This window comes from Spermophilus citellus, assembly GCF_964194105.1.
Source record: "Spermophilus citellus genome assembly, chromosome: 11".
In the NCBI taxonomy this organism is placed as follows: domain Eukaryota; kingdom Metazoa; phylum Chordata; class Mammalia; order Rodentia; family Sciuridae; genus Spermophilus; species Spermophilus citellus.
In genome coordinates, this window is record NC_138192.1 from 121631527 (window position 1) to 121659317 (window position 27791).

At 42.3% G+C, this 27791-nt stretch overlaps 1 protein-coding gene and 1 long non-coding RNA gene across 5 annotated transcripts in view; both read left to right on the top strand.

Annotated features, from left to right (window-relative positions):
- MOGAT1 (monoacylglycerol O-acyltransferase 1) overlaps window positions 1-3322 on the top strand; it is a gene marked incomplete at both ends in the record, with an annotated part of 52547 nt that extends 49225 nt beyond the window's left edge. Inside the window, one exon of the mRNA XM_081261692.1 lies at window positions 3168-3322. Coding sequence (XP_081117818.1) covers window positions 3168-3322 — 155 coding nt within the window. The remainder of the gene's footprint in view (window positions 1-3167) is intronic.
- Window positions 3323-8769: 5447 nt separating this feature from the next.
- The window catches only part of LOC308631037, a 60264-nt gene continuing 41242 nt past the window's right edge, over window positions 8770-27791 (top strand). For 3 of the 4 annotated variants that reach the window (XR_014018098.1, XR_014018099.1, XR_014018100.1), the window contains exons 1-2: window positions 8770-8914; window positions 10497-10616. This is a non-coding gene — a long non-coding RNA (uncharacterized lncRNA). Of the gene's footprint in view, window positions 8915-10496; window positions 10617-11658; window positions 12158-27791 lie in introns of those variants that run through there. The other variant, XR_014018101.1, reaches the window with a different exon arrangement.

A 27791-nucleotide genomic window follows, 5' to 3' on the forward strand; every position in this document is an offset into this window, starting at 1 on the left:
CTCTTTCTTGAAGTAGTATTTCTCTACCTGTATTCCCTCTTGTATCTCTTTGTTGGAGTGGTCAGTTGTTGCCTGTATTTGTTCTCTTACTTCATTCTTTGCTTTGCAGATCATTTTAGCTATGTACATGCTGAACTCCTTCTCTGACACTGCATCTACTGTGCTGTCAGTGGAATCTATTATTGTATCAGGTTTGGGCACTCTCCTCCCTTGTTTCTTCATGTTGTCCCTGTGCCTTCGTCTCTAGCAGTGTGGATTTGAGGTATTATAGTTTCTATCTCATAATCTTGTAGTGTCCCTGCAGGTTACCGATACCTTGCCTGCAGGAACCTGGAAGATGGTCCTGGTTGTTGTCACTAGGTGGAAGCCAGTGGGTAAAGCCACCCCACGTGTTGGTAGATGAAGCCGCAGAGCAGTTCCCATCCTCCTACCCCACAGCGGGCCGGAGTCGCTCTCCTCCTACCATGTGGTGGGCCAGGGTCGCGGTCATCTGCTCCTCCTCTAGATTTAATATTAATTTTATTTTGTATGTAGTTAGTAACTTTTGGCACCTTGGTTCCTCTACAAGTAAATAAGAGAAAGGCAAGTAGACTCTGTCCAGCTTACAGTTTAACGGGAAAGCCTTATGTTAAAGTCACTATATATGGCACACCACTTGAGCTTTTTGAAAATATCATCTGAGATACAATAAAAGTATCAATAAGAAAAGAACAGAACTGGAATTAACTGCAGGAAAGCTCCTAGGAAAGATGACTCACTAATTCAGAATGCACAGCTCCTAATTAAAGTAATCTGGGAGCAACACATTTCATCCTCTTAGACCACCTGTCTCTCTGTTAATCCCCTCCCACCCTGAAGCCTTGCAAAGACCTCTCACTGGGATAGTTTCACTAAGAATAAACCAGCTATTTCTATAAAACTACAAATTTGCTAATAGATTCACATGGATATTTCTCAAAATCTTTTCCTCAAAGTTCAGAGCTGGAAGGATGCTTCCAAATTATGTTCTACTCTTTTATCCCAGACATGTGAAAATTTAAGAACAGAGAGAAAGTTAGTTGCTCAGCACACTTGCTGATGAGCTAAGAATAAACCCAGACCCACCTGGTGTTTGTCCGACACCACTTCCCAATTCCACCCCCTCAACCACACCAGCCTCTCCTAGTCCATATTTCCAGTCACCACCAACAGCACGATGGTTGTTTCCGGTTCCTTATGCTGAGTTAACCATTGAGTTCCAAGTTTTCAATTCTCGACTATTTCAATGAAATTGACACGGTTGCATTTAAATACTTTGGAAATCATAATCTAGACTTTACATATTATTATTATATTATATATTATTATAACATAATATATAATATATTATTATAACATAATATATAATATATTATTATAACATAATATATAATATATTATATATTATTATAACATAATTATTATATTATATATTATTATATTATAATTATATAATCATCATTATAGAATTATATTATCTTTTAAAATATATATGTTTTTAGTTGTCGATGGACCTTTATTTATTTATTTATATGTGGTGCTGAGAATCGAACCCAGTGCCTCATGCATGCTAGGCAAGCGCTCTACCACTGAGCCACAACTCCAGCCCCCTAGAATTATATTGTATACTCTAAGTTTTTGTAGGTGTTCCACTTCTGGGATGATGAGTTCTAAAGGACTGATGACTACTATTATAAGTTTGACTTACAAACTATGAAAAAAAAATTGTTTATAAGCTTCTGGCAGCTGTCTCTGGTGAAATCTTTAGCAGTTTGAGATTATTGATGCTGCCATTAGGGTGTGTGTATCACTCCTTTCTCCATGTCCATGCTAATGTCGTTAATCACTTTCTTCCTGCTCTGTTACTTTTGCTCAGTTTTTATTAACTACCCACCTTCTATTACTGGCATAGACCTGAGCCCTGTATGTAGCAAGGCATGACTCAGGGTAACACAAAAGAATCCTCTCCAGTGTGTGTTAACTTCATTGCTTACAGCCTCATGTATTGACTTCATGCCCGAGTTAACCAAAGGTCAGAAATAGCAGTTTGCTGCTGGCCCTGTGGTTGACTATCTTGCCATCTTCAACCCTTGACATCAGTAGCAGCATCAGACCAGTAGGGGGTGGAGTAAGTGCAAGCACCAAAGTCTTGTGCATTTTTATATTCTCTACAAGTGAGGTGTAAGTCACTTATTATATAAACATCTTTTAAAATATGTATAGAAGCTACAAGATTTATTTTGGATTCATTACTATGTTTTTAACTAAACAGGCAAAACGCAAATATTTTGTTACTTGTAATAAATTCATAAAATACAGGTAAAATGGAAGTTTCCCCATCCCTACCTCCTCACCTACAAGGAACTGTTAGCATCTTTCCATACTTTTCCCCCTATGCACTAAAGTCATTAATGCACTTAGAAATATGAATTGTTTTTCATAAATAGGATCATTCTTTATCTTACAGCTTATTTTTTCCACTTAACACATTTTATGCTTTTGTGTTTGTACACATATTTCATATTTATATTATTTTCTCTTTTAAGAAGTTGATGCCTAGGATTTCACTGAATGAATGTTGCATGGTTTACTTAAGAATTTTTTTTTTCTGTTGAAACTTTTAGTTGCTTTGTAGATTTCCACTATTACAAACAGCGGAGTCCTTATGACTCTGCATTTCTCTAGCGCAGGTCTCAACTGGGAAGTTAGGTACATTTTCATTATTTATGAAGACATTAACAGGAGGCAGAATAGAGGGATGCCACATGACTTGAGGATTTCTTGCTCAGTAATAATGACAGCACTGTGGTCTGGCTGACAGCTGTGCCAGAGGGACAATGCTGGTGACGTGGACACACAGCTATGCACACTTACCTCACAGCTGCAGTCAGCACAGTAGCTCCTTTGACTCAAAGTCAAAACCACAAGGAGACTGACAACCCAGTGTCTGCTGGGAAGGAAAGTCCTGCATTTGTTAATGAGTGGGATGGTGTGACCGCTGTAGGCAGCCAGTAAAATGAAGGAAGGATTGGAGTGAGCCGTTGTGGGGCTTCTGATTGGCAGGTCTTCCCACAGCTGTCCGTTAGAGGCAGGAGGCTGTGTGGAGTGCTTCTGGTTCCTCACACATGATGTATTGTCTATTTTTGCAGTTGTCTGCCCCATTCCCTTTCAGCAGACTCTGCACCCAACGCCGGAGCAGATTGAAGAGCTGCATCAGACCTATATGGAGGAACTAAGGACATTATTTGACGAGCACAAGGGGAAGTACGGAATTCCAGAGCATGAAACTCTCATTTTTAAATGATTTTACTCTTGTAAGGCATTAAGGAGCACAAGAGAACAACCCTTGAAAGAATAAACACTTTAAATAAGTTTATTGGTTTTTTTGTTTTGTTTTGTTTTTACCTTTGGACAATGGAATCAAATTTGCAACTGGAAAATATCATTTATGGTGACCCATGTTGATGTTTTATCTGGGGTAAATAAAAATGTGGTAGATGACTATAGGAAAAGGTTAGAGATGACTAGAAGATTTAATAATCTTCCTCATTTAGGCAGAATAAATCATTTTACAGGTTATGAAAAGGTTTGGAATTATTCATGTATTCAAAAGAAAAAAGAAAAAAAGTGACAGCTTCAAAATGTCATTAGCTCCTTTCACTAATGATTACAATTATCTAAGGTGGTGTTTTTACTAAGTCTAACAGCTGTGGTTTAGCACAGCTGGAGCATTTAGGATACAGTGCATAAAAAATTTGCCATATAAAGAGTTAGAGGAAATATTTTTTTTCTGTTTGAACAGACCATTTGTTAGTGAATAATGTCACTTTAAATGCTTAGATAATTTGATCCTTTAGATCATTTTTATATAATAGTCCAACACTTTTTTGCCATTTTAGAAATAGGATGTTTGCCCCAAGGAAACCTATGTGGACATGAGCCTTATCTTCTCGTTCTATTCATGCTTAGAAACATGTTTACTTGCTATAAACAGGGACATTTGTTTGGGAGACGTGATTTTATATATGTTTGAGGACATTGGAGATTCTAAGACGTTTTCATGGTAATAGAAATGCTTTTAATTTTCTTCCCAAATGGACTCTTCATTGTACAACAAGCTCTGGAAGAAGGCTTCCTCTCTGGTGAGAGGTATCCAGTTCATAGCAGATGGGGGCTTTATCTTCTCTGAATCAGGCTGAGCAAGGACCTTGTCCTTCCTGCCTCCTGGTGTCTTCCTAGTGACACTTAGTAGACACAAAATAAATACTTGTTTAATGAAGGTATTCATAGTGGAACATGCAAACAAATTCTTTGCTATGATGTGAAGAAGCTCTAAAGCTATTCCATAGAATGAAACCTGCTATAAAAAGAAGATCATTTGCCCTCTGATTTTCCTGCACCAGTAATTGACGGTGCTATGGGCTGCTTAGAAGGGAGCAGGTCAGAGGAGGATTTTGATAATTAGCCACTAAAGTGTTAAGGAACTGGGCAGCAAGGAGAATGCTTTATTTCCACATATCTTCCTTCCTAGACCTTGCTTCTGTACCTTCTCTGTCCTGGGTGTTCGTAAGCAAGCTTGAGTTGCCTTCTGTCGGATTGGGAATGCATCTTCTGGTTCCTGATTGTTAAGACATTAAGCTCTGAGCTGGAACCTGAATCGGGCTGCCTTAAGCAGGAAAGCATTTCACATACAAGAAAGCAAACTTTTTCAAATGTTCTGTTGGGACAACAACGGTATTTTGTCCTGAATTCCTTTGACTTCACACAAACTGAGCAAGCCAGGAATCCATGACCCGTGGCCTTGAAACCAGTTCAGATTTTTTGTTTTGTTTTGTTTTGTCAAAGCAGGACCTTTAAGTTAATACAAACCCATGATTTTCATCCCTTTGAAGAAGTTTATTAAAAACCCATGAAGCGTGATCACGGAAGTATGATTTTAATCTCACACTGAACATGGAGGAGGCACTGACCACCCTTCATAGATGGCTTATCTAGCAAGCAGTTGAAGCCCAGGCTTAGTCAGTCAAGAAGAGGCACTAAAAGTTCTCTCTCATGAATTTATCTAGATTTTACAATTTAAAAAATCTAGATATGGGCAACTTTAATTTTGGCTTGCATAAAATGTTATTTTTTGGTAAGTACATATAGCAGGGAGTGGGGTTATCGCTTCACTTCTTAGGGTGTCCAGAAGTCCTAGTCCAGCCAATACCAGGAGTCATTTCATATACTCAGGGGGTAGGTGTAAGTTCCAGAAAGTCCCACAGATTGCAAGTGAATTTTTAATAGGAATTTTTGCTATTATATGACGGTGGGCCGTGTTTTATATTTGCTGGTCTGCTTTGATAGAGATCACTTCTGCTAAAAAGGTTCCCATCCACTGTATATTGGCACATAAATTTTAAACAGCAAAGCAAAACAAACACAACGAAAATAGCCCTGGAGTACCGTCAGAGAATCTGGGCCTATTGCCTTGGGAAAATATGCATGTGTACTGTTTGATTTGGACTTTTCTTTCCCCTCTGTTGTTCTTGCACACTGGAGACAGGCTGATTCATTTCCTTTGTCTTGCAGCTAGGAGTTTCTGAAAGTGTCCCTGGCCAGCTATGTCTGTTATGCTCACGAGGAAAGTTGCTGCTTCAGAGAACTTTTGGTTTAATGCAATGCCAATCAAAATCCCAACGGCATTTCTTGTAGAAATAGATAAAGCAATCATGAAATTCATATGGAAAAATAAAAGACCCAGAATAGCAAAAACAATTCTAAGCAGGAAGTGTGAATCAGGCGGTATAGCGATACCAGATTTCAAACTATATTACAGAGCAATAGTGACAAAAACAGCATGGTACTAGTACCAAAACAGGCAGGTGGACCAATGGTACAGAATAGAGGACACAGAGACTAATCCACAAAGCTACAACTATCTTATATTTGATAAAGGGGCTAAAAGCATGCAATGGAGGAAGGATAGCATCTTCAACAAATGGTGTTGGGAAAACTGGAAATCCATATGCAACAAAATGAAACTGAATCCCTTTCTCTCGCCATGCACAAAAGTTAACTCAAAATGGATCAAGGAGCTTGATATCAAATCAGAGACTCTGCATCTGATAGAAGAAAAAGTTGGCTCCGATCTTCATATTGTGGGGTTGGGCTCCAAATTCCTTAATAGGACACCCATAGCACAAGAGTTAATAACAAGAATCAACAAATGGGACTTACTTAAACTAAAAAGTTTTTTCTCAGCAAGAGAAACAATAAGAGAGGTAAATAGGGAGCCTACATCCTGGGAACAAATTTTTACTCCTCACACTTCAGATAGAGCCCTAACATCCAGAGTATACAAAGAACTCAAAAAATTAGACAATAAGATAAGAAATAACCCAATCAACAAATGGGCCAAGGACCTGAACAGACACTTCTCAGAGGAGGACATACAATCAATCAACAAGTACATGAAAAAATGCTCACCATCTCTAACAGTCAGAGAAATGCAAATCAAAACCACCCTAAGATACCATCTCACTCCAGTAAGATTGGCCGCCAGTATGAAGTCAAACTACAACAAGTGCTGGCGAGGATGTGGAGAAAAGGGTACACTTGTACATTGTTGGTGGGACTGCAAATTGGTGCGGCCAATTTGGAAAGCAGTATGGAGATTCCTGGGAAAGCTGGGAATGGAACCACCATTTGACCCTGCTATTGCCCTTCTCGGACTATTCCCTGAAGACCTAAAAAGAGCATGCTACAGGGATACTGCCACATCGATGTTCATAGCAGCACAATTCACAATAGCTAGACTGTGGAACCAACCCAGATGCCCTTCAATAGATGAATGGATAAAAAAAAAATGTGGCATCTATACACAATGGAGTACTATGCAGCAATAAAAAATGACAAAATCATAGAATTTGCAGGGAAATGGATGGCACTAGAGCAGATTATGCTTAGTGAAGCTAGCCAATCCCTAAAAAACAAATACCAAATGTCTTCTTTGATATAATGAGAGCAAATATGAACAGAGCAGGGAGGAAGAGTAGGAAGAAAAGATTAACATTAAACAGAGACATGAGATGGGAGGGAAAGGGAGAGAAAAGGGAAATTGCATGGAAATGAAGGGAGACCCTCATTGCTATACAAAATTACATATAAGAGGTTGTGAGGGGAATGGGAAAATAAACAAGGAGAGAAATGAATTACAGTAGATGGGGTAGAGAGAGAAGATGGGAGGGGAGGGGAGGGGGGATAGTAGGGGATAAGAAAGGTAGCAGAATACAACAATTACTAATAGGGCATTATGTAAAATTGTGGATGTGTAACCGACGTGATTCTGCAATCTGCATTTGGGGTAAAATTGGGGGTTCATAACCCACTTCAATCTAATGTATGAAATATGATATGTCAAGAGCTTTGTAATGTAGTGAACAACCAATAAAAAAAAAAGTTGCTGCTTCAGGGCTTCTGAAGGACAGCCAGTTTTGCTCATGACAAAGGGGCACCCCTGCAGGGGTGCTAGATATTTCATTGCACCTTTTGCCACCGCTGTGAAAACTAAGTGTTTATACATCAGGGACGAGGGTGAGCCTTGGTCACGTGTAGGGTTAACCACAACATCCCTCCTTTCAGCAGGAGGTTATGTCTCTGTCACTGAACCATGGAGGTGGAATCTGGTTGCAATATCCACACTTCTGGAACTTTCCATGTTTTCCAAAGGTTGTGATGACTATGAAAATGGTTTAGGGTGCATTTGCTCTACATTCCTTCCCTCTGACAAGATGTGCTATTGACAGGTTTTGTTAATTAGTGGTTTGTTTTTGTTTGTTTCCACTAGCTCCAAATGGCATACTGGGCTACTGGAATAGCCTGTATTCTCATATTTGCATTTTTAACCTAAGGCACGTAACATATGCTTGTAGGCCTGGAGGAGTCATTTCAAGTACAGTGGGAATATCATTCTAAGGGAAAAAGCAGGGCAACTTCTAAAATAATCAGCCAGCTGCTATCTTCCCTAGGATGGCAAATTCAGAAGCAGGTATTTAAAACAAAGAGGTATATTTAAAACAAAGAGGTGTATTTAAAACAAAGAGGTTTCTTTAGTATCTTGTATTACGATTCTTGAAGTTAATCCTTCCCAAACACTTCCTGCTTAATGCCTTAATGTCTTACACTCAAAGAAGAAAGTCGATCTCAATCCATAGGTAAGTTACTGGACTATGAGTTTCTCAGTAGCCATATTTGTGTCTGGTTTGCATTTTGATCCTGTCCCCAGCAGTGCAGGCCTTTAGCAGTCTCTTGGTGAACACTTGTGGCACCAACCCAGACACTGGGGTGGGTTGTGCCAGTGCAGCCAAGTTTTAGAGCTAGAAGGCACTTCCTGGTCTAATTACTCTGTCTGCAGATGCAGCAGTTGAACTCCTGTGAGGTTTAATGCAGATTCACACTGACTCCGGGTTCCTATTACGGTATCCTGGATTAAACAGGAGGAACTGCTATGTTGTGGCCACTGCTTAATAAACCTAAGAATCCTCCTATTAAACCCAAGTGTCATCTAAAAGCAAGGGATTAAATGACTATAAAGAAAGCTCTGTCTTCTTGGTACTGAAAACATTTTTCACTTTTGAGGCCAGTATACCACACTGTTGACTTTTCGCTTTTGCAAGAGCTATTTTGGTGATGTGAACTGGGCAAAATCCAAGTTTTCAGCCGCGTCTGTGGCCACTAGAGCCTGATGTATTGGAGCAGTGGGTAAGGCAAGGTGCCGCATGCCCGGGACTACTGAAGGACCCAGGAAAGGGTCCTCCCGTGTGGCGCTGTCATGGTTAGTGGGGGCCACAGCCATCCCATCATTCAGACAGGAAGTAGAGCTTCTGTCATCTCATTGACAGCCCCAAGCCCACGGGTGAGTCTGGCTCCAGCCCTTATCCAGCTGGATAATCACAGCCGCCTTTGTATAGCTCTTAGATCCTGGTTGAGAATTATCTTGGGCTTTCTTGAGAATAGAGATAAACCTGACGTTCCTGGTATTCTCTCCTATTCCAGTTTCAGACCAACTTGGAGCTGTTTCCCTTTCTGTTTGGATTCCAAATCTTGCTGTGTGGGTGTTGGTGATGTGTGGGTGTTGGCAATATGTGGGTGTTAACAATATGTGGGTGTTGGTGATGTTGGGGTGCCCAGAGACTGTTTTCTACTCTCCAGGCATTAGTTGCAGGTGGTCCTTTAAACTCTGGTCTCTTACTACATGTCTAGGGACCTGGGCTCTGTCCTTCCTATGTAAATAGGAGTGAATGATCTCAAGGTCTCTGCTGCCTCCGGCTCTGCGGTCTCTGCACGGCATTTTACTGACATGGGAATAACATCTGGTGGGGGATGCAGGCTTATCTGACCACTCTGCCTTTTCCATACCATTCCTGTTCTAGGGAAGCCAGTTCTTGGTGTTGCCATTGAAATTTCTCCAGGATCACAGTAACCTTTAGTCATGTGTTTCTAAGAAATAATTTAATCCTCTAAATAAAAATAAGAGAAATTTATCTAAGAGGCTTCCTCATTTATATTACTCAAGACTACAGAATAACGGTTTATCGCTTGCTACATTTTTTTAATAGGAGATGGTGAACTTTAATACTTTCTATATGGTGTGTTTCTTTGTGCCCTTATTAGCTCTCAGTTTCTAAGAGTTTTGACCCAAGCTATACATGTATGGATATGGTTTTTAGCCTGGATAGAATGGTTTTCATTTCCCACACCTTGGTAAGGCTGAATGAATTTAGGCTTGAGTATGAGTGTCAGGTCGCAAGAAAAACTATGAGCAATGCAAATTCTCACACTGAAGAGTCAATGCTTTCAAGTCTTTGGATGGAATAAAAGAAAACAGAAATGGGGGTGTGGAGCAACTGAAAACAGCAGGTGCACAGGAATGAAACAAGAACAGAGACAGCAAGAGGAAACGTAGTCAGGAAATGCCAGGTCTCGGCTGTTGGCCATAAGAACAAAGCTTCTCTGATTCAGAATGTTCAAAAGCTTGTAAATGAGTGATGGGTTACAAATCAAGTCAATCACTGCTAATAGGTATGGGCTTGTTTTCTTTTTCTTTTCTTTTGTACTGGGGATTGAACTCAGGGATGTTTAACCAGTGATCCACACCCCCAGCCTCTTTTACATATTTTATTTAGAGACAGGGTCTTGCTGAGTGGCTAAGTGCTTTGCTAAGTTGCTGAGGCTGGCTTTGAACTCTCTTGATCCTCCTGCCTCAGCCTCCCAAGCTGTTGGGATTACAGGCGTGCACCATGGCACCCGGCTAGTGTGGGCTTTCTTTATGAGCAATGAAACATATTCTAAAATTAGGCTGTGGTCATGGTTACATAATGCTGTTCAATATGTTGACTGTCTATAATGTGCCAGATACAAGGCTACGTGCTTTACATATGTTATAGTATTTAGCTCATAAGATAGCCCTTGAGGCCCTTGCTATTTTTTTCCTATAGGCAACTGGGGCTCAGAGGGGTTGAGAACTTTACTTGAGGCAAGCCTGATGGTGGCTGGTGGAGCTCAGACACAAAGCCTGCTTCTGTAACCAGGTACCGCACTCCAGGTGCAGGACTTAGGTGGGTCTTACTAACTTGGTAATCACACAGTAACTTGGCAGTCACACCCTAAGTTGGCAATTGCACACTAACTTGGTAATTACACACACTAATTGTGTGGTCCTGGGTAGGAAACCTCATACCTTTCACCTATCAATGACAAGGTGAGACATGAATGTCAAGGTTCTTGATGGGTTCATCTGGCTGTGACGCTCTCCTAAAGCCATTTCTTTTCTTTATATTTTTTAAAAATTTCTGCATGATAGTTTCATAGCCGGTTTCAGAACAAGAAATAGAAATTAGTAATGTTGTTTCATGTTTTTAAATGATAGAAATGTCATTAATATTTCTCAAAAATAGTTCAACTTTGGAGATCAGCAGGCTTCTTGATTTTTACTTCTCTCATAAAACAAGGAAATAAGAATATAATTTTAACCAGAAGAAAATGCTGTTGTTTTAGATTTATAAGTGTGTGGAATTCAGAGGTTGTTTCAAAACAGGAGGGTATCAAATACCTTTGAAATTAAGCATATTATTCCCCAATGCCTGATTTTAATTTCCAATTATCTACTCCAAATGTTTAGGAAAAAAATGTATTGTTATGTAATAACATAGTGGTTGGCAGAGCTACACATGGGTGCCAATTATTTTTCTAGTGCCAGAAATGCTAGCTGTTGAGAAGTTCCCGCAACATAGGAATTCAATCCCAATATTTTAAATATTGTAAAAAGTAGTACCTGTTTCTTTATAACTATCAGTGTTTCTTTATAACTATCAGTGTGTTAGTAGAATACATTATAATGCAAAGTTTGATCTATGGAGGAAAAAATATGCAAAATCTCTCCTTTTTCAGGAAGAGCTATTTTTTTAAAAAAAATTAAATTTATTTTTAAGTTCTACATAAAAACATAAAAATTATACATATTAATGGGGGTGATGAGGTGTTTGGATACATGTATACATTGTGTAAACTTTAAATCAAGTTAAATATATATTTATCTCCTTAAACATTTAGCATTTTGTGTGTGTGGGGGGGTGGTAAGAACATTCAAACTCCTTCCAGCTTCGTGAGATATACAGCACAAAATTGTTACCTACAGTCAGCCTGCTGTGCAATAATAGGACACCAACTCAGCACCCGTGGATCAGCTGTTCCTCATCTCCTCTCCTGCTCTTTTCGCCACCATTTGACCCTCAACTTCTATGGGATCGACTTTTTAATATTCTGCCTAGGAGTGAGGTCATGGGTCCTTGTCTTTCTGTGCCTGGCTCGCTTCAATTAGCATCCTGATATCTGGTTCCATCCAGCCCATTGCAAATGACAGAATTTCATTCTTTTTCTTTTAAAGCTGTTTCTGAAAAACTCCCTGACCCCAAACCAGTGGACACGGAGGCGATTTTCAGCACCAGGAACACTTGCTGTCTCTTTATTCAGTGGCAAAGTGTTTAAAGAACACGGCATAAAATGTTTCATAATTGGACTAATTAGTTCATTGTCAAAATTAAGCATTTAAAAAGGGCACCAGTTAGATGAAAGTCTTGATTTTTCTGTTACTATAAACAGCATTAGTGGGGTTAAAAAAAATCTTAAAAACAACATATTATTATTGTCTTTTTTTTTTTTTAATTTTATTGCTGTGCTGGGAGTTGAACCCAGAGCCTCATGCCTGCCAGGCAAGCATCTTACACCGAGCCACATTCCCAGCCCCAAAACAGTATTTTAAAATTCATTTTATTTCTCATGTGTGTATTATATGTTTGCATTTCTGTGTTAGTCAACCTTTTGTCCCTGTGACCAAAATACCTGACAAGAACAAGTTAGAGGAGGAAAGATGTATTTCTGCTCACGATTGAGAGGCTCAGTCCATGATCAGCAGACTCCACTGCTCTGAGCCTGAAGTGCGGCAGAGCATCGTGGCAGAAGGGTGTGGAGGGAGAAGGCTGCCAGCTCATGGCACTGGGAAGCAGAGAGAGGCACAGAGCAAAAAGCCGGGAAAATATAACCGCAGCGGGCACGCCTCCCGTGACCATGCCCCGCCTGCCTGCGGGCACCACCCAGAGTCCACTCAATCCTCAGTCCATCCATGGATTCCCCCACAGAAGCGATGCAGCTCTCTAACCCAGTCAGCCCACCTCTGCACATCCCTGCATCGGCGGGCCGGAGGGACACCTCTTATCAGAACAGTAACACTTTCCAAGTATATTTGAAAATTTTTTTCTGCATAAGTCAAATGCCACATGTTCTAAATTAAATAACAAAAACAAAACAAACAAAACAAACAAAAAAACTCCCCGTTTGACATCTCCTTTCCACCTTCAGCTTTCCAACAGCTGCTGTAAAAATTCTGAATGAAAGGAAATTCAGTTGACCTGGCATGGACACGTTTTTGTGATGCTGAAGATCAAGAATGCTGTACTTTATCTTAGATGGGTGGATATGAGGATTATAGAATTGCTATAACTTGAAATTGTTATAACTTTGAAATAATAATAATGAATCTACATATGTAGAAGTTGTAGTCAATCAGGATTTAAGCAGGATTTGCATAAAGAGTTTTTACATTAAATATTTGTTTATACATTATATAAGCATATTACATATTTATACATTATGCATACTGTTATGTACTAGTATATACTATAATGTATTCAATATGATAAGGATACAGATGGAGATAGGTATGGATATAGGTAGATAAGAAATATATATGTAAAAATATATACATTTTGTATGCATTTTCGTTACTGTTTTCAAGATAATACCAAAGAGCCGGGTACAGTGGCACACGCCTGTCATCCCAGCAGCTCGGGAGGCTGAGGCAGGAGGATTGAGAGTTCAAAGCCAGCCTCAGCAAAAGCAAGGCGCTAAGCAACTCAGTGAGACTCTGTCTCTAAATAAAATACAAAATGGGGCTGGGGATGTGGCTCAGTGGTCGAGTGGCCCTGAGTTTAATTCCTGGTACCACAAAAAACAAAACAAATCCAAGCAAAATTTAAATCACTGGGAATAAAAACAAATGTGATTCATTTAGGAACCGACTGTACCTTCAGAGATGGATTTGACTCATGTTGTGATCACATATGGCCGATGACCCAGTGACGCTCGACAGCGTTGCCATAGCAAGCAGCGCCTTGCTCTTTCCACCAGGCCACCAGCACACATGCGCCCTCGCAGCTCTCCAGCTCTGGGGGGGGGGGTGGATCCGCCTCCCAGTAGGGAGGACTGGGTTGAGACCCCACCTACACTGCTCCTCTTTTTTCCTTTCTCCGTTGCTTATTTTTTTCTCTTTACGTGGCTTTCTGTTCTGTCCATGATCTTGGATAAAGAGAAATTAAAAGGAAGAAAAGGGAAAAGGGGGGAGTTGAGTTGCAAGAAGCATCTTAGGAATGCCTATTTTCTGTCAGAGGAAGATGAAGGACAATGAGAGCAGGAAAGAGTAGAAAGGAGGAGATTGGATGCACTGAGAGGGGAGGACGGAAGACAAGAAGAGAAGGTATCTTATCATCGCATATTTTATGTTAAACATTGAACACGAGAGATCTTTCCCAGCCCATCACAGTTTATGTGTCCTGACTCAGGTGACAGGAACTTCTTTGGTGCTGCCTGAATGGAATGTTATTTCAGAACTAATTCCCCATTGAAGGGAGGCATAGCCTCTCACTGCCCTTTCCTGGCAGTCTGAGGGAGCGACTTCTGCAATAGATACTGAAACTCCCCTAGCCATCCCAGGCCACTGTGATGAGCATCTGCTATTTACCTGATGTATTCGTCTGTTTTCCATAACTATAAGGAAATACCTGATGCAGGGCAACTTTTTAAATAAAAGAGGTTGATTTAACTCACAGTTCTGGAGATTCAAGGGCATGATGGCAGCATCGGCTGGGCTCTAGTGAGGACCTCATGGAAGATGGCAGGAGCTTCACACAAGTGAGACATGATCACATCTGAAACAGGAAGTCAGAAAGTCTCTCTTACCTGCACAGCTGAAAATTATGGGAGATCCTTAAAGTTCATTTTCACCTGGTATTATGCCAAGTTGACAGGTGACACTGAAGTAATCAGTCCATGGGCTAAATAGTCAAGTGAAAGCAGATTAGTAAAATTATCTTTGTTCAAACCTGTGCAGGCAAGGTGACCTTGAGAACCATGGGTTGCCACTGTTATTATTGAGAGTTTGTGAAACAACCATCAGTTGAGATAATTATATGACAGAGCTTATGCGAAGCAATGTGTCCCAATTGTCATTTGTGGCCAGAGAAAACACTTCTCATAAAGAACTCTTGATACTGAACTTTGGAATGGCTCTGGAGCTCTTACCACATCCTTTTGGCCTGACTTTATTCTAGGGTTGTTTCCCTCTCCACATCTTGATAGGCTTAGGAACTTCCCCTGGGCCATTATTTCAAAGAAGAATTTTTCTTCTATCTAGCCTGAGATTTCTCTTCGCTCTGGGCTCTCAATTTTGTGAAACACAGGGACACAGTGACTTCAGACTGATGCCCTATCTGAGGTATGTAATGTGTTTTCGGATAATTCCCTGAGTTCCATCAGGGATGCTTCTCTGCCAGAATTATTTGGCAGGAATCCACCGAAGAATTACTTTCAGCTTTGTTTGTGGTTACTGGATTCAATTGGAATTTCCCGCATCTTCAGGCGATTCAGAGCTTCTCCTGGAGGGAGAAGGTGTGTTTCTGCCTGTAAATGCAGCAAGAAGTCTGGACATGGCGAGGAGAAGGTGCTGAGGGCCCTTCTGATCGCATTCCCAGGGGCCTTGCAGCGTGTTATCAAGCGCTAACTCCAAGAAAAGACCTAAGGCAAGGAGCATTGCTACCTTCTGGCTCCAACGTAGGGGAGCATCTTGCAGGAGAGGGAAGGAAGGTCCTGTGGGCAGGACCAGCCCAGTGCTCCGGGCATGTGGAGAGATTCATTCTGGCTGGGCATCTGGAAAGGAGTCCTGGCCTGGACTTGCAAGGATGAGGAAGACTTTAGGTGAGTAGTGAGGGAAGCTCAGGCGAAGGAGTCGGGAGGGAGGGCCCCACCTGGGTTTAGCAGGGAGAACTCGTGTCCAGAGAACCCTCTCACTCTCAAGCAGAGAGGATTGATTGGTCACTCTACGCACGAAGACATGGCCCTGGTATCCAGCGGCCAGCTGGCAGCCCTCCCTATAACTGGGAAGGCTGGCAAAGATGTAGGGTAGCTCTTATTATTATTTTTTTAAATGAGTGATTCTAACTTAGCTCTCTATCCTGTGAGACCCCCAAATTCCCCAGTTACTGGGAGTTCAGTGTGAATGAGGGGCTCGCATCTCTGGAAGGGCCCCATACACTTGAGCAGGTTTGGTTGAGTTTCCCTGAGTGTGAACACATGGTCCAAGTGGCCCTCAAACTAATGCAGTGATGAGGAGTCAGAGAGCGTTCTTCTGTGGTTGTGACCATCTTTTCTGGGCTCTAGTCTCTCTTTTGATGTCTCCTCAGTTGGATTTCTAATGTTTTTTTTTTTGTTGTTGTTGTTTTGTTTTTTTTTTTTTAGAAATGTACGCAGACCTTGTGACTTTTGAAACTTAACATGTGCTTAGAGGAAATGTTAGGAGAGGCCCTAGTCTTTACATAGCATTGACTCGAAGATATATTTTGTTTTGTTCTGACTTTTCCTTGTTATAAAAAAATGTATTTACATCCTAACTTATTTATTTTTTTCCCAAAGGACCAAAGATACTTGTCATTTATGAAACTTAGTGACAATGAGAATCGAATATAAGAATATAAAATTTCAATTGTGGATTCACTCAATAATGTTCAATAAACTCTCCCTCCTATACCAAAGATCCTCTGTGCTTCTGAGTCTTTGCCACACTAAGCCAGCAGGCCTAATCCTGGAGTAGTTAAACTCCTCAAACTTGTTCTCACCTCCCTCTCGCTCCAAGTAACTTGGCAGCTTCAGTGTGGGCTGAGGTTGAATTCCCCTCCGTTGCAATCTGAGGTTATGTCGCCACAGTCAAATTCCTAAAGAATCAGGCAGTGTCCCACGAGAAGCATCTGTCCAAATTATTCTCTCTCCAGTGACCATTGTTGAGACTAGGTTTAGAAAAACCATAGATTACGGCTTCACATCAATTCCAGCTTCAGCTTCAGAAACAATGAAGCACTGGGCCTTTGACCAATAAGGCCAGGCATGTACGGGATAGGATACTGCAAAAAAAGTCACCACAGCCCTGGACATCACCTCTGTGTTTAGGGCAGGGAGGAGAAGGGAGTTGACTGTCCCTTTGCACTTGATCAGGAAGCCCTGTCTTTCCCACGTCACTCTGGCAGACCGTCCTTGACATCTCAATGGTTGGAACTGGGTCACATGGGTCATTCCAGGCTACCAATATGGCTGGGAAGGAATGTGGCTTCCTCTATGGCAGCAAGCTTTTTCTGTAATGACTAAATAGTAGATATCCCAGGCTTCGCAGGCCATTCAGTCTCTTAGAACCACTCAACTCTGATATTATAGTGCAAGAACAGCCATGCGTAAAAGATAGGTGAATGAATATGGCTGTATTTCAATATAATTTTATTCTTGGGCAGTGAATTTTAAATTTCATATAATTTTCATGAAATATTAGTATTATTATTATTTTGGTACCAGGGATTGAACCCAGGGGTGCTTAACCACTGAGCCACATCCGCAGCCCTTTTTACTTTTTATTTTGAGACAGCATCTCCCTAAGTTACTGAGGCTGGTTTTGAAATTGTGATCCTCCTACCTTAGCCTCCCGAGCCACTGGATTACAGGTATGTGCCACCATGCCCGGCTGAGACTCTCCTTCTTAACAAAAGTAATTTATTGAGATACATAATTGAGCAGCCTAGGGAAGCATGCCTGGTCCAGATGCTTGGATGAAGCTGTTGGAATGCAGTATTGCTCCAGCCCTCCTCCCTTCTCTCCCCTGTGTGGACTTCACTCTCAGCCTCCTTCATCGTGGTAAGGGCGTCCCCAGCAGCTCCATTCCTGGAGGAAGAGTAACTTCTATTTTTTCCTGAGATTGTGTCTAACTGATCTGGATCATGTATCTGCTCCAAACCTCAGTATGGTCAAGAGATTGGAATACGCTGACTGGCCTGGCCTGGGCAGTGTGGTTGAGTGCACCCCGAGAGCTGGGGTATGTGGAGCTTGTTGGTTTGTCTGAACCACGTGTACTGAGAACAGAGAAGTTGTTCTGGATGTACACAATTCTGGAAAGACAAAAACAGTCATCCTCCATGATTATATTTGTATTTTATTTTAACAAAGGAATGAAGAATATGAAATTTAAAAAAAAATGAATGAGGAATGAAAATAATGGAAATGTAAAGAAAACATTTTAAAGTGGGAAAAGTCAATGGTTCATAATCTTGACAAAGTATCAGAAAAATCCAGAGGTTAAAAAAAAACGTTTTTCTGCCCATACCCCAGACTGAGTTGGATCTCTGAGAGTGGGGTGTGGGATACTGAATGTTTTAAGTCACCCTGGGCAACGTTCAAAGACTCACTTTAAGAACCATGGAATGGGGTTACATTAAAGCACAGGCTAAGCTACAAAGAGACCTCAGACTCCAGAGGCCTCACCAAGCTCTGGTTCCACAAAAGGGTTTTGTTTCCATCCACAGGGCATTGCCCTTGTCCTTGTGGTGGAAGGGACCCTACCACAGGCACCTTCCAGTCCAGGGGAAGCAGAGAGGCCCAGAGAGGCCCCGAGCCTCAGGTTAAAGCTCAGAAGTGGCAGGCACCAATTCACTTTAGTTATTTTGGTCTGAGCTTTGTCACATGGTGAAGTGCTGTGGTTTGGACGCATAGTTGGAGTGTATACCTCAAGGATTTGTGTACTGGGAGCTTGGCCTTCAGGGTAGCAGTGAAAAGAGGTAGGGGACTTTAAGAGAAGGAACCTAGTGGGTCGTTTTTAGGTCACTGAGGGTGTGCCCTTGAAAGGGATTTGTGTGCTTCTTTGGGGATCCCTAGTTAGTTCTCATGAGAGGGTTGTTATAAAAGAACAAACCTGCCATGCCCTGGTCTTTTTGGCTTCCTGTCTGGCAATGTGATCTCTTCCTACTGAGGCACTTCTACTATGAAGCCATGGGGTCCCTTACCAGGGCTGGCATCATGCAGTTTGCTCTTTTAACTTTCACTTCTGTGCCAAAATAACCTATTTTCTTTATATGTTCTCAGCTTCAAGTATTTTGTTATAGTAACAGAAACTGAACTAACACACACGGTATGAGCTGTAAGGGAGGCTGGAAAGTATAGTCTTTCTCTCATCTAAGATATATTTTTTCTCTTGTCTCCAAACACACACCTGTAAACAGATGCACAAATAGCAAAGGGGTTGTATACAAACACTTAGATAATATTAAACCTCCATTACTTTCAGTTAATCACCATAAATTGAATGCTTTCATTAGTGTTTATGCTGTCTTGAAATTCCACCAAAATGATAATAAAGGAATTAAAATAATAAAAATTCAAAGAGAATAGGAGAGGAGTAAAAGGAGAAAGGGATGTCAACACGATTTTGCAAAAGGGAAAACAGACAGACAAGAAGAAGCTGCCTTGGCAGAGCAGAGAAAGCAGACACTTAATGAGCTGAGAGGAAGGTCCAGCCAGAAGCGGGCTGGACCTGGCAGAAGTCAGAAGGACTGAGTCCTAGAAGGCACCACTTCTCTCTGATGGCCAGGGGTGGGGAGACCCGAAACTGCAAGGAGTGGAAAGTCTCTTTAAGTGGCAATCAGACCCTAGCTCCAGAAGCTTGTCAGTCTCCTATCTGAATAGAACCCCGGAGTCCTGCTCTGGGAAAGTCTAGGGGACCTCTGAGCTGTGGGACACCAGACCCAACTGGGAGGTGTGAGGTGCTTTAATGCAGATTGAGTGAAAATCTTGACATTGAGAAGGGTGAGTCCCCAAACTCCCGTGTGATACTAGGCTCCCGGAATCCTGCACAGTTCTCTTACATGCCCATGATCGAAGACTGGAACCAACCAGCCCAAGGCAGAAGAGCTGCAGCGTGATCCCTGTGGGTCCTCATCTGCCACCCGACAACCAGGTCCACCAATGGACAGGCTCTAATTGCCACTCTGCCTTTAGGGACAGTAACAGACATTCGAGAACACCAGACATTTCAGAAAACCTCCAAAAGGAAGAGGAGGCTTTAAACAAGGATAGAAACAGCCAGAGAAAAACATTAAAAAAAAAAATTAGCAATTTATATTTTTTGAGAGATAGGAGAAAAATTTTGTAATCGTCAAACAAGAACAGGATGCAGTATAAAAAGGAACACTTAATGAAATCAAAATGACATACCATAGGAAGATAGTGGGCAGAGAAGGAAAACGGGCGCATGAATACTTGTGGGAGCCAGATCCTCATACTGCATGAGCAGAAGGCCAACAGATGATGTCTGAAATAGAAAAGTCAAGAAGAGGGCTGGGCCGTAGCTCTGTGGTAGAGCCCTCCCTTGAACCTGTGAGGCATTGAGTTTGATCCTCAGCACCACTTAAAAACAAATAAGTAAAGATATTGTGTCCATCTACAACTAAAAAAAATCTTTTAAAAAGTCAAGAAGATGCAGTTTCAATTGGGCTACTTACAAACATAGATATAAATACATAAATAAAAAGGTAAATGCATTGGAATTTATTGACTCTGGAAGTGAGAACTCAGGGTGAGGTAGAAGACTGGTGCTTTCCTGATAAACCAACACTATTTAACGTATTACTGCATGAACAATATTAAAATATATTTTAATATTTTTTTTGGTGGTGGTACCATGCATTGAACCCAGGGCCTTGTTTATGCTAGGCAAGCACTCTATCAACTGAGCCATATCCTCAGCCCATATTTTAATATTTTTATTGGTTTTACTATTTTAAATACATATGTGTATATGTGTGTACACACACATACCTATACTTGAATGCAATATTCATATCCCATGTCTCAAAGACTAATTCCCTATGAGCTGTGGACAGATAGAGTGAAATCTCTTTGTGAAGTCATTAGAAGAGTAGTACTAATGCAATAGGGAACTCAGTTTATAAGGAAACTTGTGGAATAAAAATGCGAAGGCATTTTAAAGAATTCTGGCACTTTCAGGAGAGAAGGGGGAATACCTATTTCAAATACTCTGTCTGGAGGAGGTGGTGCATGCCTGTAATCCTAGAAACTCTAGAGGCTGAGGCGGGAGGACTGCAAGTTCAAAGCCAGCCTCAGCAACTTAGTGAGGTCCTAAGCAACTCAGCAAGACCTGTCTCAAAATAAAATGCAATAATGAAAAAAAAATGGAACTTAAGATATGGCTCAGTAGATAAATGCCCCTGGGTTCCATACCCGGTTACTGCCCCCAACTCCCCCCAAAAAGGAAGAAAGAATTCTGTGCAATGGCACATTTCTATAATCCCAGCAATTTGGGAGGCTGAGGCAGGAGGATTGCAAGTTTGAGACCAGCCTCAGAAGCCCTATCATAAAAAAACAAAAAAGGTGTGGGGGGGTGGTGGTCAGCTGTGTGACTCAGTCATAGAGTGCCCCTGGGTTCAATCCTTAGTACCTAAAAACAAACAAACAAAAAACCTGAGCAGATCCTTGTAGACCGAGCTGCCAAAGGTCTACAGCAGCAGGTGTTGTAGAAAATGCAGACACTCTATTTCTTTTAATTTTGTCTGTATTTTGGTAATAAGACGTCAAGTCATCTGGGTGATTTTGGAAGTGGAGCCTTCCTTTAATTCTAGGTCACCAGTAAAGCTTTGCAGGCGGTGTCCCCTCCCTGTCTGGAATCCCCTTAAACAGGTCGACATTTTTTTCTGTCTTCCTCTCAGTTTAGAGCACTCATACTCCCCCTTTCTGGCCAATGAGACATAGGGGAGTCTGCTCAGGGGTTCTGGAAGGTGATTTCCTCCCTGCTGAACGCACAGGGAGAGAGGTTCTGCCTCCTGCCTTTGAACACTGCGATGATGTGACTTTGGAGCTCTCTGTGGTCATCTGGCAACCCAAGAGGGAGATTTCAAGGAAGGGACAAAGACGGAGGCCCTGGCGTCAGTAAACCCCAGCCAATACCTGCCTCGAGTCTCCCTGTTGTGCTAGAACAAGAAACCCCAGGTCAATCTGGTTTTCTGCTTTCTGATTTTCTCAACCACAATCATTTCTACTTTCACCCTTGGTCCAAATACATGGTGGATAATTTAGGGGGTGAGGGTGGGGGAGGGTAACAGGGATTGAACTCAGGGGCCCACTGAGCCACATCCCCAGCCCTCCATGGATATATTTTTATGAATGAAATAGGCAGTGTCCCCGAGAGCAGTGGAGTGAGGGGAAGTAAGATGTGTCATTCAACTGGACACCATCGTTTTGTGACATTGTTATATTTGTATGAAAGTGTAGCATCTTCTCAAGAGCTGTGCAGAGCTGCTCAGGGGTGCAACAGAGGTGAGGGATTTCTGACCACCTCATCCTTGGGGATTGCCCAGAGAGGACGCGGGTAGCTGCAGTCTCTGGGGCAGAGAGAACTCCCCCAATGCACCGTGAGTTCCAGCCAGTAAAATATACCAAGGAGCCGTGCTTTGGGATTTCTCAGGGTGTCTATGTGCATCATCTTTCTTGATTTCACAGGAGCATTCTGAAGTGATTGTTTTTTATTTCATATCTCAGTGTAGAAACTGAGGCTTTGAAAATGGAGCCCCCCCAACTGGCACAGCTCTATGGTGACAGCGTCAGAACTTGGAACTCGGTCTCCAGGCTCACTCCCTTCCTGCTGCAAGGACAATCAGCACACTGACTGTCCCCAGCACTCCATGCTCATTGGGCACCTCCCTCCGAGTCCTGGTGACAGTGATGGACTTCACTGCCGAGCGAGGTGGGAGGAGGCAGCGAATGGGGTGATGTGATGTAAGGATGGTTCGGTGGCCCCAGAACCGAAGGCTGGGAGGAGGGTGGCTCGGCCAACTCCAATCTCTTTTTCTGTGGTCTGTGAAGATGTGACAAGACCTGACGAGCCAGACCGAGGACAGTGGCCGCATTGTTCTGCTGGACGGAGGCAGGACGCACTTCCTCGGCGTGTTTCCTTAGCCTCCTGAACTCCAATGGGTGGCACAGCTCTTGTCCCCGGCCAGCTGCTCCTGTGGGGAGCAAGGGCAAGAGTGTGCTGGGGTTTTAACTTCTAGGGCTGGTGGCGGCACTGAGCTCTGGGGCTGTTGCCCGTCAGAGTGAACCATTTGTGAACCAGAATGCTGGGGCTCTGGGAGAGATTCAGAGGCACTGGAGGGACAGGGGGTGGGTCCATCTTTCTCCTGTCATAGGCATGAAAAATGAAGCACGGGTTGAATAAATTCCCCCAAAGCACAGGACTAGCTAGGGACAGACACAGGCAAGGGATGACATTGTTTCCAGGCCAGTTGAGCCAGCTGGTATGAGGCCGGCCCCAGAGCCTGCCATGGCTTGAGTGTGTGACCTTGGCTGAGAGGCTTCACCTTTCCAAGCCGGACCTTTCTCATCTCTAGAGGGGAGCGCTGGTCCTGCAGAAAGCAGAGAAGCCATTGGGTTATGCACCTAAAGGGCTCCACTGCCTGGGCACGCAGGTCAGCTAAGCGATTGCTCTGTGCTGGGTACTGACCTTAGTCTGGTTTTCTCCATTGAGTCTGCACCTCTGTAATGTGCTAATAGCTAACTCTGTAAATCACAACCAAGAGCCCTCCACCTGTCAAAACTCATGGAACTGGCCACTAGAAAGGAGGGGCCTTACTGTAAGTTAGTATTTAATAAGCCTGAGTTTTGTTTTCTTTTGAAGCATTTGTCCTCTGAAAACTATCAGTGCTCACAACCCTGACACAAATTACATCAACTTAAAACAGGAAGGCCAAACTGGGCACAGTGGCTCATGCCTATAATCCCAGTGGGTCCGGAGGCTGAGGCAAGAAGATCTTGAGTTCAAAGTCAAGCATCAGCAATGGAGAGGTGCTAAGCAACTCAGTGAGATCCTTTTCTCTAAATAAAATATTTAAAAAATAGGGCTGGGGATGTGGCTCAGTGGCAGAGTGCCCTTGAGTTCAACGTGGTACCCACCTCCCCCACCAAGGAAAAAAAAAAACCAGAAAGGCCAAAGGTATTAGTTCAAAACCCTGGATTTTTTTTTTCTAAATTGAGTTTTTAAAAAGCGCTTTGAGTGTAGATATACAGAGGCCAATATGAGCGCAATTGTAGGTCTGTGCCCAGAGTGTTGGTTAAGGGTCCTGAGATCTCAGCAACTAATCAGAAAACAAAAACCAGCCTGTGGTTCAGCAAAGCTAGTTTGTTTGGGTGCTTTAAGGGGAATTGCTACTCTTCCCTTGTAGCTTATGTGCTTTCTGATGCCAAAGACTTCGGCAGTTTCCACGAACTCTAGGTGTATTTCTCAGAAGCGTGGTGAGGATTCACTTTCCTTTCTCTTGGGCAGACGCTGCCTGCCTCCTCTGGAGCCTAGTGACAGTGGGAACACTTTAATGGTGTCATCAGGAGCTACCCTCCCTCACCATTACTGTGAACCTAGCTATTTCCTGCTCTAGATGTTTGTCCTTTCAAGGTCAAGGGCTGGATCCGAATGATGTATGCATTTCCTAATGGTTCCTAGTATGGATGAAAAACCCATCAGTCATTATTGGCAACTGGTAAGATAGAAGAAGTGGTGCATTTTTTTTTTTTTGCAGAGAAATTGAATAAAACCTGGAGAAAAAAATATCATGACCCAACAAACAAATGCTGTTCTATTCTTTCTAACCAGTAGAAACAGAACGGAGAACTAATAGAGTGAGGCCCAGGGCAGATAGGGGTTGGCAAATAGACAATCTTCCATTAATGTATCAATTATTTTTAAGTGAATGCTTCTGACTGGACCTGTCACGGGGCACCTGGACTGTCCTTGCGTCCCTGTCTGGCCTGCTGTGGAGACTTGGCCGCATCCCTTCAGTCGCTGATTTTCCTTTCTCAGAACAATGGAAGGACAGAAGTCCTTACTACATCACACCTAAGGGCCTTCTAGTTTCAACACCCACCAAATGCCACCTCTCACGGCGGACCTCAATGCCTCAAGCACAGCGAGCCCTTGGGAAATGCCTGTGAGCTGATTGAGGAGGTCAATTAAGTGATTTGACTTGACATTGCTTATTTCCTAAACTCTTTTTTTTTAAATTGCTCAATATGCATGTAAATGTCAGCCAAGCTCCTCTTGAGCTCACATTCTGTTCCAAGTTCGCAGTTTCCAAAGTTGCAGGTATTGCCTGTTAATTGGGAGTGTTCTCCACTTTTACATCTTTGATACCTGTTCTGTGGGTTACGCAGGTTTTTCCTGAGGTGAAAGGGAGGTTTAGAGATGATCTTATCCAGGATCCTAAACCTGGGGTCTCTAACCCTGTGAGCTTTAAGGGCTCCAGGAACCACCGGTGTGGCCCTCAGAATCCGTCACTCTTCACTGCTTTCTTACCTTCCTTTTATGGAAAGCTGTGTCGCCACTTGAGATGGCCATATGTGTTACCTATGCATTGCCATATGCTCTCGATTCTGTGCCGGATCTTCCTGCCCTGCTGGAGCGTGTGCATGTGCACGTGCAGGACCCTAAATTCCAGGAGGAGAGCACCTGATCCTACTGTGTTCACCCATGCAGCCCAGGGTCACAGAACAGGGCCTGGCACTCTGTAGGTGCTCAGTAAATGTTGGTTGACTGAATGAATGTGTGAACCCAAATAAGTCTCAGTTCAATCTCACATTCCCTGAATCCCCAAGTCAGATGCCTGAATCCTTTAAGCATATGTAATTTTTGAAGTTCCTAGAATAAAAACCAAAGGGCATGGGGTTGAATCCTAAACACACATCACACTTCCTAGAATGTTTACCCTTTCACGTCTCCACGTCCCATACAAGGCAAACGCCTCGAGCTGCCCTCCCTCATTCTTCCCCAACCTTCATGCTGGCCCCAGTATCACCCCCATTTCTTCCCTTCACCACCCCTCCCCATCTGTATTTTTAGTTGACATATATGATTCATGCACATAAAACTTATCTCTCTAGAGGGTACAATTCAGTAATTTTTAGTATATTCACAAGATTGTTCATCTGTCACCACTAAGCACAGATCATTTACATCACCCCATGAAGAAACCCACACCTCTTAGCAATCCCTCCCCATTATTCATCTCCCATCCCTGGATACCACTTATTTACTATCTATGGCTATGGCTTTGCCTATTCTGGACATTTCATGTAAATGGAATGACATGATTTGTGACCTTTGTGTCTGGCCTCTTCCACTTAGCATAATGTTTTACATTGTACCGTACAGAAGTACTTCACACCTTTTGTGACTGTATAATATTCCACCATGTGGATTTACTGTGTTTGGTTTATTGTTCATTAATTGATGACATTTGGGTATTTCCAGTTCTCAGCTATCATGAACAATACTGCTATGAATATTCAAGTCCAGATTTTTCTGGGAACACGTTTTCAGTTCTTTTTCGTAGGCACCTAGGAATGGAATTGCTGGGTCATATGGTAACTGGATGTTGAACTTTCTGAGGAACTGCTGTACCATTCTCCAAGCAGCTGAAAGAGATTTACATCCCCACCAACAATGTATGAGGGCTCCAGTTTCTCCACACCCTTATCTAATGTGTTTTTCTCTTGTTGTTGTTGTTTTGTGGTAGTGGGGATTAAACTCAGGGGTACTCTACTGCTGAGCCACATCCCCAGTCTTTTTTATTTTTCATCCGGAGACAGGCTCTTGCTAAGTTGCTGAGGCTGGCCTTGAACTTGTGATCCTCCTGCCTCCGCCTCCTGAGCAGCTGGACTAATAGCTTGTGCCATGCTGAACCCTGCTCAGTCTCCACTTTCCTGTTAACACCCTCTATTGTCCATCTTTTGAACTGTAACCATTCTAGTGGGTTTAAAGTGGTAGCTCATGTGGGTTTTGATTCATGTTGACCTAATAATCAATGAGACTAATGATATTTGGTATCTCTTCATGAACTTATTGGCCATTTGGCCATTTTGCGGGGGGGATTTATCTATTAAAATCCTTTTTCTTTTTTTCTTTTCTTTTTTTTTTTAGTTGAGTGAATTTTGCCTTCTTATTGTTGAGCTGGTAAGATGTCTTCATATGTTCTGGATACAAGTTCCTGTCCAAATAAATGACTTGCAAATGTTTTCTTCCATTCTTGTTTTTCTTTTATTTCTTTCTTGCCTTTCCTTTTCCCCTTCCTTCCTTCCTTCCTTCCTTCCTTCCTTCCTTCCTTCCTTCCTTCCTTCCTTCCTTCCTTCCTTTCCTTCCTTTCCTTCCTTCCTTCCTTTCCAAGGTGCTGGAATAGAGCACCATAGCCTTTCACATACTAGGCAACAGGTTTTCCATTTTCCTTGTGGTGTCTTCAGAAATACACAAGTTTTAATTTCGAGGAAGTTCCTAGATGGATTCTTACTTACTGTCTATGTTAGCGCCCGACCTTTCTTAGGTAACCGGCTCTAGCCTCTCTTGTTCCCTTCGATTCTCCTTTCTACATGTTACCCTGATATCCAGAGCAAGGGTCCTGAGGAAAGTGGGAAAATGCAATATCTTCTTTGAGCTTCAAATTCTAAGGTAGGGGAGAGCCTGGGACCTCCTATATTTTCCAATTTTGTTCCTTGCAGATATTAAAAACTGCAAGAGCACAATATGCATTTTTCTGATGGTATGAGTCTATAGACTTACCACATTAGATTTCCAAGGTTGACCTTTTTTTCTTATTGATTTTTTTTAAAAAAATGACAGTGGAATGCATTATAATTCTTACTACACCTATACAGCACAATTTTTCATATCTCTGGTTGTATATAAAGTATGTTGACACCAATTTGTGTCTTCATACAGGTACTTTGTATAATGATGTCCATCACATTCCACCATCCTTGCTAACCCCCTGCCCCCTCCCTTCCCCTCCCTCCCCTCTGCCCTATCTAGAATTCATCTAATCCTCCCATGCTCCCCCTCCCTACCCCACTATGAGTCAACCTCCTTATATCAGAGAAAACATTTGGCATTTTTTTTTGGATTGGCTAATTTCACTTAGCATTATCTTCTCCAACACCATCCAAGGCTGACCTTAATGCTTAGAATATCAAGGAATATGAGGATAGCCTCATTCTTTCCTTTTTCAGGAAAAAGTGACCTAGAGCAGTTGAGTGATTAGGCA